This window comes from Rhineura floridana, chromosome 10, assembly GCF_030035675.1.
Source record: "Rhineura floridana isolate rRhiFlo1 chromosome 10, rRhiFlo1.hap2, whole genome shotgun sequence".
NCBI classification, from domain to species: domain Eukaryota; kingdom Metazoa; phylum Chordata; class Lepidosauria; order Squamata; family Rhineuridae; genus Rhineura; species Rhineura floridana.
In genome coordinates, this window is record NC_084489.1 from 52075904 (window position 1) to 52090867 (window position 14964).

Consider the following 14964-nt stretch of genomic DNA (forward strand, 5'->3'; position numbering starts at 1 on the left):
GTTGTTTTTTCACAGTCCAATCCACTTCCCGTGTAGCTTGGAAGAATTTGGTAACATGTGCCTCTGAGCACAGACTGGGATAAGGTCTCTACTTAAAAGGCTTGTTGAAAGAGGAAGCTTTCAGTAGGCGCCAAAAAGATAACAGAGATGGTGCCTGTCTAATATTTAAGGGAGGGAATTCCAAAGGGTAGGTGCCACTACACTAAAGGTCCACTTCCTATGCTGTGCAGAATGGACCTCCTGAGAAGATGGTATCTGCAGGAGGCCCTCAACTGCAGAGCGTAGTGATCGACTGGGTATATAAGAGGTATAACAATCTTTCAGATATCCTGGTCCCAAGCTCTATAGGGCTTTGTACACCAAAATCGGAAACTTGAACTTAGCCCTGTAGGTAATGTGCAGTATTGTATAACCATGCTAATAATTAAATAAAAGCTGGCATTAATTCATATACCAATTCATACATTTTAGATGTTGAGGCTGCAATTGTAAGCACATTTGGGGTGCTTTCAGATAGGAGGTGAGTTTTATGCTGCAAATGTGCCATTCAGATCAGATTATTCTGTGTGCGCAGAGATCTTGAGCAAGAATTCTCTATTATTATTATTTTTAATGCAGCCTGATGTATGTGGTACGATTGCAATCTCTGACGAATTCCCCACATGTACTGTATGGACACCTTGAGAGAACAACTTTTCCTAACTAGGTTTTTGACATTTGAATATGTCATGGACAAGGATGTAAGGATCTGTCAATTTTGGTTCTCAGTTTCTCATTTTAAAAATCTTAAAAATTCAGTTCTCCACATTTTGGCAACAATTTGTGAATTTTGTTTTTAAAAATTATAATGAATATGCTTCAGCATTTCTTGTACAAACTTCTAACAGAATGCAATTTTGTATGGTGTTTTCACTAATATATTCATGTTATGCACATTTTCTTCCTATATACTTGTATGTATTTTTATAATTGTCATGGTTACAAAAGGGGGAGCTTCAGCAACCTGTGGGGGCATGGGGAGCTCTGGTGACCCATGGAGGTGGGGGGAGCTCTGGCGACCAGTGTAGAGAAGGGGAAGCTCTGGTGACCCGTGGGGGGAATGAAAGGGCTTTTGCAACCTGTGGAGGGGAGGGCTTTGGTGACCTGGGGGGGAAGGGGGCAGCTTGGGGGACCCTGCAGGAAAGGCGGTGGGCTTTGATGAGCTGTGAGGGGAGGGGGGCTTTGGCAACCAATGGGAGGAAGGGGGCCATTTTGGTGACCTATGGGAGGAAGGGGGCAGCTTTGGTGACCTGTGGGGGGGAAGGGGGCAGCTTTGGTGACATGTGGGGGGAGCTTTGGTGATCCATGGGGGGTTTCGTGATGGTAGGTGGGGTTGGTGAGCAAAGTGAGAAGGAGAGGCAGCCCCTAATCATCTTGTAAACATTGGATGGTGAACTGCATTGCAAAATTTAGACATGTGTGAATTTTGAAGGATGGTTGTGTTTTGGTTCTCGTATCATTTCAGAAAGTTCAAATTTGGTTTGGTTCAGCTTTAAGTATGAACTGAATAAAATGTCTCCTCCATCCCTACACTGAACACAGTAAAACAATGTATATATTCATTACATTTATATCCTGCCTATATTCCAAAGAGCTCATGACAGTCTACATGGTTTCCCCTTCCATTTTATCCTCCCAAGAACCCTGTGAGGTAGGTGAGACTGAGAGACAGTGACTGGGCCAAGGTCATCCAGTAAACTTCATGGCTAAAAGGGGATTTGAACCTGACTCTTCCTAGTCCTAGTCTGACACTAACCTCTGTGACACACTGGCTCTCTTTACTTACTGTATATTCAATTTAAAATGCCTAAGATTGCAGTCCTGAAACCATTCTTTGGCTGCAACCCTAAGCATGTGTACTAGGAAGAAAGTCTAGCTGAACTAAAAATATTTAGGACAGGATTGTACATCTATTCTTAGACATAAAAACGCTAAAAGTCTGCAGTGGCCACAGGGCATACAATGCTAGGCTAAGAAGCAGAAGCTAGAAATCAGGGCCATTTTCATTCCACTAGCCAGTAGCCACTGAAGTGTGTGTTTCACAGGCTCCAGTACAATAACTTTAGTGTGGTGCATGACGGTTGTTTGCAGAGCTGGATGCTTGAATAATGTCTACATTTCCATACCTTCCTTCGCGTCTTGCTTCTTTTCTTGAGTTTCTATCTCAGAGTCATTCTGTGCTTTTGGTTCAACCAATTCCTCATCTTCATCATCCTCTAGAAAAAGAAAAGAAATAAGGGGAAATTGTAACAATTTTCTGTCAGGGTAAGCCTAGATTTTCTTCAGCACCACTTTGACACTATAGACAAATGAACAAACTAGACATAAATCAAGCAGTAGCAAAAGTATAGCATTGTTTGATTCATTAGAAAATGTAGGAAGTGCTTAGATTCAGTATTTGGATGTGTATTTTTTTCATAACACTTTGAATACAAGTGTTATGTGTATTTCATCTGGTGTTTTTTCTACTTTTTATCTTGATTCATCCTTATCATACTTAAACCCTAGCTGGCAGGCACTAGAAACAGGACCTTTTCAGTGGTGACTCCCACCCAACGGAATTCCCTTCTGGGAGAGAAATGGCTCACTTCTTCAGTTCATGTTTTTAAGAAAGTTTTAAAAACTTGTCTTGGCTTTTAATGGAAAGGTTTCCTTATATAAGCTGCAGCTGAGGTTTCTGTTGGTGTTTTACTGAATTTTATTAACTGGCTATACTATTGTGATTTGAAATACATGTTTTAATGGAATAGTTTATTTATTAAGACATTTTAAAATATGTATAAAATGTTTCGATGGGATTTTTAATGTGTTTTTTTTAAAAAAATGCAGATTTCATGAGGACATGGAAAAGAACAGATTTATGAATGAATGCCTGCAAAAGTGTCATGGACCCAAAATCCTCCATCCCCACTCAGTAGCTGTAGCAGCTGGCATAGTAGGTCCGCTCTGTTGACCTGGCTTCCCAATGCAGACATCACTGCCAATGAGTAAGAGGGGGAGAGGTGAGATGGCAGGGAGGTTGCCAGACTGTAGGGACAGTGTTGAGAGCATAGGATTGGCTCTGCTGCTGCACCCACACTGGGCCAACCTCCCCACTGCTTTGTCCCTCCTCCTCTTGGTTAATGACAGCGACCTCCACATTGGGAAGGCAGGGAAGCAATGCCACCCTGCTTTGCTGGCCGCTACTGTAAAAATCACACCTCTAAACCAAGTGAGACTATTGTCAGTTCATATCTGAAAGTTTGCACTGCAAACTCTAAAATTGCTCCAAACCAGTGCTCGGGGCGGGGGAATTGGGCTACAATAGAGAAAACCCAGGAGTGCAATGGTCTGAGTGGGATGACTGAATTCTCAGGAATAAGCGAATGAGCCAACCCTAAAGGAAAGGGGTAGTGTGTGGGGAAAATCAACATTGCCCTATACAATTACATTCACTCTTTGGCGTCACATTTATCAAATGACAGCCCCAGAGGCCACATCATGGCATATTATTTTTGAAGCTCAGCAAAATTAGAACGCCAGTTTGTGATATGTGGCATGGTGTTCAAAGAAAATAACCCTAAGGCTGCAATCCTACTGGTCCTTAGGAGTAAATTCCCTTGCACTCTGCATGATCTGCTTCAGTGTAAACACACATAGGATTGGCCCATTCATTCTGTTAGGTCTGTGCAAGGCTTGGAAAAGTTCCTTTTTTAAACTATAACTCCCATCAGCCCCAGCCAGCATGGCCACTGGATTGGGCGGATGGGAGTTGTAGTTCAAAAAAGTAACTTCTCCATGCTCTGGGTGTGTGCATGCCCCTTGAGTGCATATAGACATTCTGAAGGCGAGTGTGGCCCTTGCCTTTATTTCTTTATTTGCCCACCAAGTCCAGAACAATAGATTGCAAATATACTGAAACAGAAGCATAAGAGAAGTCAGCTTCCGAAAAATCTGCAAGATATTCTTGAACCAGTCACCTGTTCCTCTCTATCCCCTGCAGCAACTTTCTGTCTCTTCTTTCCCCTTCTTTCCCCAGAGGCATTTTTGCAGCCAGCAAAGTGTGTGTGTGGCTGGGAAATGCATACATGTTTCAGCCTGGCAATATGCTACTAATGGGACACCTGTTATTCAAACACCTCATTTCCAATTCAATTCTCACCAGATTAATTTGTCTTCTGACCTACAAGGAAGGGTTAAATAGAATCCTGACCTCAGGTCAGATGCCAGTGGCAAGCAAACAGGCAGGGTACAGTTCTGAAAAGCCATCATCACTCGACTTGGGAACATAGCAGCCATGTCATGCATTTGGGAGCTTGAAGAACAGTTCGGCATTAATACGAATTTAATGAGCACTGAAAATTGACACATGTCAGCTACCACTAACAGATGTTTCACTGCCCTTTCTTGACCTATGCAAATCTCTCCACTCCTGCCTTTCATTCTTCCAAACCTATTCATATATTCTTCCTTTTCCTGTTGTTTGGATCTTGGTATGTTTGCCTTAAGCTACAAAGGGCTTGAACAACCAGACCAACACATAGTCCCATGAGGATGAAAAATGCCCCAAATAAGAGAAAAGCCACAGAAATCAAAATAACAGCTAGACACCCCCATAGGCCACCAATGCAGTCCCTACATTTGACATCTGAGGCCCTTCTTCATGTGCACCTTCTGTGGGAAGTGTGGAGGGTGGTGGCATGAGAGTGGGCCTTCTCAGTGGTGGCTCCCCCTCTTATGGAACGCTCTCCCCAGAGAGGCACACCTGGTGCCATCATTATCTATTTTTAGGTGCCAGGCAAAAACATTCTCCTAGGCATTTGGCTCCTAATTTTGGAGGGCTTTTGGAGGGTTCTTGATGTTGTAGCTTCTTTTAGGGGGTGGGTAGTTCCACCGCTGTTATATTCATGTGCTTTTAAGTTTTTGTTTTCTTCAAGTTTTTATACTGGTTTTAACTTTTTTATTGATTGTAAGTTGCTTTGGGTTCACTTTTGTAAAGAAAAGAGACTAACAAATTTAATAAATAAATAACATAATAAATCTTGGGAGGACTACAGCTCTGTGGCAGAGCATATGCTTTGCATGCAAGAGCTCCCAGGTTCACTCACTGGCATCTCCAGTTTAAAAGGATCACAAAGAGAAGGTCTAGGGTGGGCTTGAGGGGACCTGTCAGTGGTAGAGCATCTGCCTTGCATACAGAAGGCTCCAAGTCCAATCCACAGCATCTCCAGATAGGGTTGGGAAACACTCCTGTCTGAAACCATGGAGAGCCACTGCCAATCAGTGTGGGCAATACTGGGCTAGATGGAGCTTTCTATTCCTAAAACAGAGAGTACAGGCCTACATGTACCTGATTCTGTACCTGGCAACTTCATATAACTCAGGGCCTTTTTGAGCTCTGATTCATACAGTGCTCGTGCATATACTGCACTGGTGTGGATCGGAGCTATAAAAACAGAACATCCGTATGAATAGTGCTTGCATAGATTACCACTGCAATTCAAGTTCTGACCATGGGACCAGTTAACACATGACTCAGGTCTAACTTTGCATACTTTCCAAAACATGTATATGGAAGTAATGGGTGGTGGAAGTCTCTGCCCTCTCCATATTCACATTCATTGGCCTATCAAGGTAGGCATGTATAAGTGTACATACATAGCTAGCTTTCCATGTGGTGAGGAACTCTGCCAAGGCATGTTGCAGATCAACAAACATTTTGCAGAAGCATAAGGCATCCAGATGTTATACTTGAAGAGAAGTTTTGAGGAAGACCTACACAGACGTACTACCAAAACCCATGTTGAGTTCTCCACTCCCCTGCCCCTTTATAATGTGTGTCCTGGATTCAATATGCTCATGGTTTCTCCACCTCATGAGATGTGCCAACAGTGCCACCCCACTTCTGCTGCCTCCATTCATAGGCAGTAAAAGGCAGCATTTTGACAAGGTTTCCTAGGGATAGGAGAAAATCTTAAGATTGTTTGGTCCCTAAAGGAGTGGTGGTCGTAGTGGGCTTTTGTATATCTATATTATGATCTTTTTCAGAGGCATGGCAAGGGGGAGATGGGGGCACCATAACATAGGATAGGATAGGATAGGATATAGGATAGGATAGCACCGGATGGATAGGATAGACTTCCTGTAAAGTAAATGAGATGAAAGTATTTTGCATACTGAAAAGGAGGAGATTATGATGATTGATAATACTTTTCAGTGTACAAACTACTTTACTTTGTGGAATAAAAATTTGTATGCCCCAACTTTGGTCAAGACTTTGCAAGTACGAAGGGGGTAATGGGGAGAGTGACATTGAGGAATGCTGCAGAGAACACATACAGGATGTGTTCCAAGATAAACTGCTGACGTTCAGCCTTCTTGAAGGCCACAAGTAGATACGCTTATGTGCATAGCGTGGGCGTTCCATTTCCAAGTAGCGGAGGGATGTTTGTGTGATGATAGAAATCTGGTTTAGGCACGCCTTAGAAATTTTGCTATAAGAGTGAGTGGACAATTGTCTGTTGCAGACAGCTTTGGACTTGCTTGTCTGAAGTTCTCACCAAACGGCCATTTGCTTTGCTTTGTTTTATTTTGCTTTCTTTTAATAAAAGTTTTCTCTAGTAGGTCTTGTTGATTCAACACAACGTGAAGCTCTGTTTTCCCCCACAACTTTCATCTCTTTTACTTAACAGAAAGTCTCTCTGGTTTCAATAGAACTTATTTCCAAGTAAGCTTGCAAAAGCAAAGTCTGAATGCCTTCTGATGTATAGTTTGTACACTTTTTGGGGGGGAGGGGGAGGCAATTCCAAAATCACTTTCATCCATTTGCTCGGCAATAATCCATCTAATGTGATTGTTTTTTCAGGTTGGCAAGATTGTGCCCCTCTGTATTGTTCTAATATGTTGAGGGTCTAAAGTGTATAGGTTTTTCAAAGTGCACAAACCATTTCTCTCCCCGTGAGGTTTCCTATGGGGATTCGCTCTCATATATGAATCATAGTCATGCGAGTTGATAATAGACCCTCTTTTATAACTTGATTTTGAGTCATTACCAAGAGTCTCCCATATCTACATATACTATCCATCAATTGGTTTTAAGTAATCCTTAATATGTTTTGGTGCAAAAAGAGGAAGGTCCCTGGTGGTCAGAACAATACTGCTATTTAAATTACATGCTAGACATCCTTGTAGGTGACCTGCCTGCCTTGCACTTCAAAGGGATGGATTTATAACCGAAGTTTCATCTCTAAAAGAAGAAATGGACTACCAGCCTTCAGAAATATCAACTTATTCCAGTGTAATCTATTATAATGTTAGGATTTACACACAAATATATCTAAGGACATAAATCTTTCTATTTCTGCATACATTTCACAGAATTCACACAGTTCAACAGACAATAGGCCTTCTAATATTACCCTTGTATAAGGTAATCACCAGCTCCTAACAGCGATGCCATATTTATACAGTGACTGTATCTGCATGGACAGAGTTCAAACATGGGGTTGGTGGGGGTGGGAAGAATGGGTAGACTTTCTTGGGGTCCAAGAGGGGTCCTGGTCTAGTCCACTACAAGCACCTAACAATGCTGAAAAAGTTAAGGTTAAATTGCACATTATGCCTGAGTTTATCTACACAAACGTATTTCCTCTGTACCTGCTTTCATATTGTCTTACATCTCCACCGTGGGGTGTCCAGACCTTGTGAGAGATCATGCGACATTTGGCAGGAGATCATCAGAGCAGTCAGTACAGAACAAATACAACTTTGAACAGGGACCTGCTGTCCCAAGTCCTTTTATAGAACAAAAATGGAGAGACTGTACAGCAGGGATGGGGAACCTGTGGTCTTCCAGATGTTGTTGGACTTCAGCTCCCATCATCCCTGACTATTGGCCATGCTAGCAGGGGCTGATAGGATCTGTAGTCCAACATCTGGAAGGCCACAGATTCCTGAGCCCTGCTGTACAGGAAAATCCAGTACATACAGTTTGCGAAAGAGAATTGTGCCTCCCTATAAAAAATGCCCCCCTCTCGCTCCCTCAAGCATACAAGCCCCCGAGTTCCTTGGTTCCTGCTAGCATTTCCTGTGCACAACCAGGAAGGCTCCATAGGTTGTTTTCATCTGACAGGCAGCAGGAGGGAGAGAGATAGGCACCATAATAACAGATTGGCTCATTAGCTACTGGGCCAAGTTCAAGGTTCTGGTTTTAGTGTACAAAGCCCTATGCAGCTTGGGATTAGGATACCTGAAAGATCATTTTACCCCATATATACCCAGTTGATCACTGTGATCTGCAGATAAGGGCCTCCTGCAGATATCATTTATTTATTTATTTATTTATTTATTTTTAAAACTTATATACCGCCCGACTAGCAATAGCTCTCTGGGCGGTGAACATAGATACAATAAAATACAATATAATACAAAAACATCAGTCTAAAATCAAATTTCACAATCTAAAAACAGCAACGGCTAAAATCAAATTACAAACATTACAATCATTAACAAAAAATTAAAATGCCTCGGAGTAGAGAGAGGTTTTAACCTGGCGCTGAAAGGATGATAGTGTCGGCACCAGGCGAACCTCCTCGGGGAGACTATTCCATAGTTCGGGGGCCACCACTGAGAAGGCCCTTGATCTTGTCACTGCCCTCTGGGCCTCCCTATGAGTCGGGACCCGGAGGAGGGCCTTCATAGCAGACCGTAGTGTACGAACCGGTTCATAGCGGGAGAGGCGTTCCGACAGATATTGAGGTCCCGCGCCGAATAAGGCTTTATAGGTTAATACCAACACTTTGAATTTGGCCCGGAAGCGTATTGGAAGCCAGTGCAAGCGGGCCAAAACAGGTGTTATATGGTCAGACCGCTTTGTTCTTGTTAGCAGTCTGGCCGCCGCATTTTGCACCAGCTGTAGCTTCCGAACCGTCTTCAGAGGTAGCCCTACGTAGAGCGCATTACAGTAATCCAAACATGAGGTTACCAGAGCATGTACTACTGATGTAAGATCCTCCTTACTCAGGTAGGGACGTAGCTGGGCTACCAATCGAAGTTGGTAGAACGCATTCCGTGCCACCGAGGCTACATGAGCCTCAAGTGACAGGGAAGAGTCTAGAACGACTCCCAGACTACGAACCTGTTCCTTTAGGGGGAGTGTAACCCCATCCAGGACAGGATATGTATCCACCATCTGATTGGAAAAACCATCCACCAACAGTATCTCAGTCTTATCAGGATTGAGTTTCAGTTTGTTCATCTTATCAGGAGGTCTGTTCCACACAACATAGGAAGCGGATCTTTAGTGTTGTGGCACCAACCCTTTGGAATTCCCTCCCCTTAAATATTAGACATATGACATCTCTGTTAGCTTTTCAGCACCTACTGAAGAGCTTCCTCTTTCAACAAGCCTTTTAAGTAGAAACCTTATCCCAGTCTGTGTCTGTGCTGGAATTGCTTTTTAAGATGTCTTTAAAGCTGCTTTTAAATATATGTGTGTGTGTGTCTGTCTGTGTGTGTGTTTAAAGATGTTTTGTTTTAATACGTTTTAAAGTCTTTTGTTTTTAAGATGTTTTAAAGTGCTTTCAGTATTTTTGTTTGGCACCCTGGGCTCCTTCTGGGAGGAAGGGTGGGATATAAATTTAATTAATAAATAAATAACTGGGGCCAGTGAGATCCCAGTGACTGTGGGAGCCACTTTTGAGCCCCCAGAATATATGTAAGAGAATTGAGCCTCTGATTTCCAGACTGCATAGAAGAATTAATAGGTAGATTCCTCCTGCTGGGAGGAAGGGCAGGATATAAATCAAATAATAAATAAATAAATAAATAGATGCTAGGACAGAACAGGGAACAATGTCTAAAGGATATTTGTCACCTGTGTATAATTTATATACATAACAAGCCATACTGCTTGTTATAAATGCTTCCTGGCCATAAATACAAATCAGGCAGCTGGAAATGTAAGGAACTTAAACAAAGGGAATCAAAAAGCTAAAAGAAACTAATCAATCTTCCCATTTTTCAAAGTATTTCATTTTTAATTTGTATTTATTTAAAAAATTCTAGGCCACTTAACATTTCTAAGCAATATGCAAAATAAAACATACCATAAAAGCATGGTAATTTTTTGCAATCAAACATGTATAGAAAAATACATTGAACCCTCATAACGAAACAAACAATGTTAATTTTTTGAAAGTGACAAGAGATTGTGGGCAGGATCCATACTGCAAGTTTGCACTGGGCCCAAAGAAAAACCCAGTTCACATAACACTAAGCCAACCATGGCTTAGCTGAAAGAGAGACAAACCACTAGCCTAGGTTCACATGTGGTGCTAAGCCAAACCATGACTTAGCCCCTGGTAGCACATCACAGCAGGCCCAAAGGAGGCAGGCAGGGGCCACAGCCTTCACTCCGGGAACCTACAGGATTGCTCATTTGCCCTAAACCATGGTTTGGCTTTGTGTTACATGAAAACATGGTCAAATTATGCTTGGCACTGATCATGAGTATTCTGGTGTTATAACATACTTCCTGAAGCAATCATAAGGAAGTGGCTAATGTGGTGGGTCAGTGCCATGGAGCCACCATCCTATCACTGGCATCACTGGCACTTACCGGGATGGAGCAGGAGAGGGCCAAGGTTGGGGCTGCACAAGCACACAAGCAAAGCCAGTCCAGTGCTGCTACCAGCCCCGTCGTGGTCACCACCTGTCCCACCCCATCCAGGTAAATTGCATCAACACCGGAGTCAGGAGGGGAGCCCCACAGCACCGACCCACCACACAGCCACTCCTATAATCATATAAAGTGTGAACAAAAGGCACAAACAATGTGTACCAATGTAAGTGAGCTGCCACCCCAGTCAGGGTCCCTGGGTGCACAAACGTAGGTGCTTTGTTCTATGTGTCTGCTGTTTCGCTTCCCACGTTTCAACAGCAACAGAACACCATTGGTTTCCCTGTGCCAAATAAAATGTAGAGTTGCCTTAATCCACTTATTATATCTTAACTATAACTATGTCCCCAGCAGCCATGCATCTGAGATAAAAATTACTTCAGTGCTGAAATACCCTGTTCCAAGTCCATCCCTCGCCTCTCTCCCAACTATGGGAGAAAAATAATAGCAACAAGGAAAAAAAACCTTATTTACCAGAATTACACGCATCTTATACAAGCAGTTTTCTTGCAAACAGTTGTCTTGCTGCTTCTGGATGAGCTACAATGATGTCCCCCTCCCCAAACCCATCATTAAAAAAGAAAGTATTTTCACTGGGACATGTGGTTTTAGTTTTTATGCAGCTAGCAGTTTACTAATTGGCTAAATATTCACCTAAGATTTATGTAAAGCAGACCCCCCTCGTTGCTGATAATATGCGCTACCAGTTCAACAGCTATAGCCTCCATTTCTCCCTGGAGTATGAGATTTACACCTCCATGAATTTGCACCTCTGAGGCTAGTTAAAAGATCATAACTTCTGTATATGGTTTTATGGATCAAGAGCCACGCTAAATTTAGGCTGACATCAACATGTTTCAATCTGTATAATTACAAACGATGCAAACCCCTCCCCCCAATTAAGAACACGTTTTTAAAACAATGGTATATTAGTATGTCAAAACCAACTGTGGATCTCGTTCTATGAATTGGGGTTGCATGTGTTGGGTTAGTTTAAGAATGTAGCTGGCTACCAGCAAGCCCCAAGACCAATGAGTTGGGGAAAATCAGCAGAGAGTTGCTTTTGAAAAGGCTAGAGAATGAAGGAAGTAAATGGGAGCTCCTTCGCCTCCACAATAGCAAGCTCCTTTAGGAGGTTTTTATTTCATTTGTTCTTATTACATTTATATCCCACTTTTCCTCCAAGAAGCTCAAGGCAGCCTACACAGTTCTCCCCCTCCCTGTTTTATCCTCACAACAACACTGTGAAGTGGGTTAGGCCAAGAGAAGATGACTGGCCCAAGGTCACCCAGTGGGCTTCATGGCTGAGTGGGAATTTGAACCCTGGTCTCCCAGCTCTAGCACTCTAAGCATTATACCGCACTGGATAGCCATCTTCAAGGTAAGTACTGTTCTTCTATAAGACTCCAGCTTGCTGCAGGTTGGGAACAGGCAGCAATGTAGGCTACAATGGAATGGCAAATTCATGTTTGACTCAAAGTGGCAAAGGACAGGAAACTGACAAGCCAGCATCTCAGTTCAGCCCTCACGACAAATCCATTTGGTACCCAACAGACCCATTCTGAAGACGTCCTTAATACACACCTCCGCTCCTTTTTCTTGTTTGACCTGAGACATGTTGCTAGTTATTATATGTTTATCTGCAGTACTGGCTGGCACATATAGTCTGTCCCCTCCATTTTATCTTCTGTGGGAAAATGGGACGTGTTAATGGCAGAGCCTACAATATTGATAATGTCCTTGGAGCAATTGAATCTCGAGTGCATTCTGAGGCATTGTGGGAAACTGAGCAAACAGTGAAGAATCTATAGGGTTGGATCCAGACTAACAATGCAATCTTAACCATGTCTATTCAGTGGTAAGTGCTATTTTTATATTTATTAATTTTTAAAATTTCAAAAACTCACAATCATACAGAACAATAAATCCATAATATGAACCTACCCCCATTCCCCCCCAAAGTAAAGTAAGTGGTAAGTCCTATTGAATTCAGTGGGGTTTACCTAGACCCGCTGAAATCAATGGGACTCATGATTAACTTAAATCCCAATAATTTCCACGGTTTTATTTTAAGGATGACCACATCTAGATCCAATTCATAGCTTTTGAAATGGCAACAGAGTATCTTTGCAATGAATGTGAAGACCAGGCTTTGAATCCCCACTCAGCTATGAAGCTTGCTGGGTGACCTTGGGCCAGTCACAATCTCTCAGCCTAACCTACCTCACAGGGTTGTTGTGAGGATAAAATGGGGAAGGGAGAACCATGTACACCACCTTGAGCTCCTTGGAGGAAAGGAGGGATATAAATGTAAGAAATAAATAAAATAAATAATGTAAACCAATACAAACAACAGGAATGGCCAAGATTATCAAGCAAGACGTGTCTTGTAAGCTGTTATCTAATTTACTTGGTAAGGGCACTCTGTGTACAGCTAAACTGAAGCTGGAGCTGTTTAGAAAACAAGTGGGAAACAAGTGGAAGTAGACTGAATGAGTCCAACAAGTGATGGACTCTACAATTACATTTCAAAAAGTCTGGCACCAGCCTAATGTCTGTAAAAAAAAACCCAGGTACTTCAGAATGAAGTTGCAAGGTGGACTATGTTTATGCCACCAAACAAAAACAAAAAAACCTACCAAAGCAATGTTTACATATAGGTTATTAGTGTCCAACATTTCCTTTGAGTGCAGAATTTCTTTCCTTAGTGCAATATTTGGGATTTCTTGATGCAGAACGCAAAACAACCTGGCCCGTTTACAAAAGGTTTATTGAAACTTTTGCCATATGTTGTCTTGTGAAGACTCTTGCAAGTTAATTTTGCTTAACGTGACTCTCTAAAGGTTACCGTATGTGCTATTTTTGGCTTGTGGATTCTCAAGCCTGCTGGTGTAGTATTTCTCATTTCCATCTCTTGGTTTTTAGCTTCACCACTGAGCGCTGATTTTGTGTTTGCAAGTCAGCGTTGTTTTCATTGCACTCAGCCACTGCCCTAGAAAGGCAGGTCTTATTTTTCCGTTTTGTGACAAAATGATGGAGTATTGCAGCCAAATGGCAAAGGGAAATGCCTCTGAACACTTTGTTTATGATTTTTCATCTGGCATCTCACAACGCCCTGGAGCTGGCTAAGCCATCTTCATTGCACTCCTGGCTACAAGTTGTTGTACTAATTCAACTATTTAGTTTGGTATAATCCTTTAATGTAATTGTTTTCTTACTAATTAAAAATGGAGGGCTGCCTGCACTTCTTATGGAATGCATCTGTCTAATCCCCAAAAAACTGATTTTCCTTGGCCTAAGTGCATTTGCCTTGGTTGCAGCAAGAGTCTCCTTATTCAGTGTCCTTTGGCCGTGGCCAGTCTAGACCAGCCATTGTCTTTTCTTTTAAAAATGTTTTAAATCATTTAGGAAATCCTTTAGCTTGAATTGCAAATAAACCTATTAAAGACATTTGAGCATGGATTTTTATATGCATTAAAACTAAGTAAATAGTTGGGTTGAATCCAGACGAACAGCGCAATCCAAATCTCTGATCTGCCATGAACATAGGAGCACAGGGAGCTGCCTTATACTAAATCAGACCATTGGTCCATCTAGTGCAGTACTGTCTACACTGACTGCCAGCAGCTCTCCAGGGTTTCTCCCAACCCTACCTGGAGACGCAAGGGATTGTACCTAGGACCTTCTGCATGTAAATCAGATGCTCTACCATTGAGCTACGGCCCTTTCCATGCTGGACAGGATTTGGATGATGATGAGGTGTCTCTCCACTCAGCCCTGCCCTCCTCTGACATCCTGTGCCAGCAGAGGAGCTCCATCAACAAGGAGTGCTCCAATGTGCCTGGCCAAATTGCAGGCAGAAGCTACCACTGGTAGTAGGCAGTGGAAACTCCAGAGGTGGCAGAGCTGTGCCAGCACAGAATATATTTGACAGAAATGGGCCCAAACTGGGCCTCTTTGCGGTACCAGATGGAGAACTGGCATGGTAAAAAAAAACAAGACTCCTCCCACCCCCACCTTCTGTCCTGGCTACCATAAACAGTGGGACTCTGATTGTGGATGTGGGTACACCATTCCATCAAGCCCTACCACTGCAGCCATGTGGCTTAGATTACAGTCTAAGGTAGTTGAACTTAATTCCTATTCAAATCAAAGGGGTTTAAGTCATGACTATGTTTATTAAACTAACTACTACTACTACTATTTATTTATTTATTCATTTGATTTATGAATGGATCCCCATAAAAACCCTGAAGCAATTTAACAAT

General features: G+C 42.4%; 1 protein-coding gene across 12 annotated transcripts in view; it reads right to left on the reverse strand.

Annotated features, from left to right (window-relative positions):
• The window catches only part of DYNC1I1 (dynein cytoplasmic 1 intermediate chain 1), a 366417-nt gene that overhangs the window by 157479 nt on the left and 193974 nt on the right, over positions 1-14964 (reverse strand). For all 12 annotated transcript variants that reach the window (XM_061586645.1, XM_061586643.1, XM_061586641.1 and 9 more), the window contains one exon: positions 2166-2255. In XM_061586645.1, the coding sequence (XP_061442629.1) occupies positions 2166-2255 (90 nt within the window). The remainder of the gene's footprint in view (positions 1-2165; positions 2256-14964) is intronic.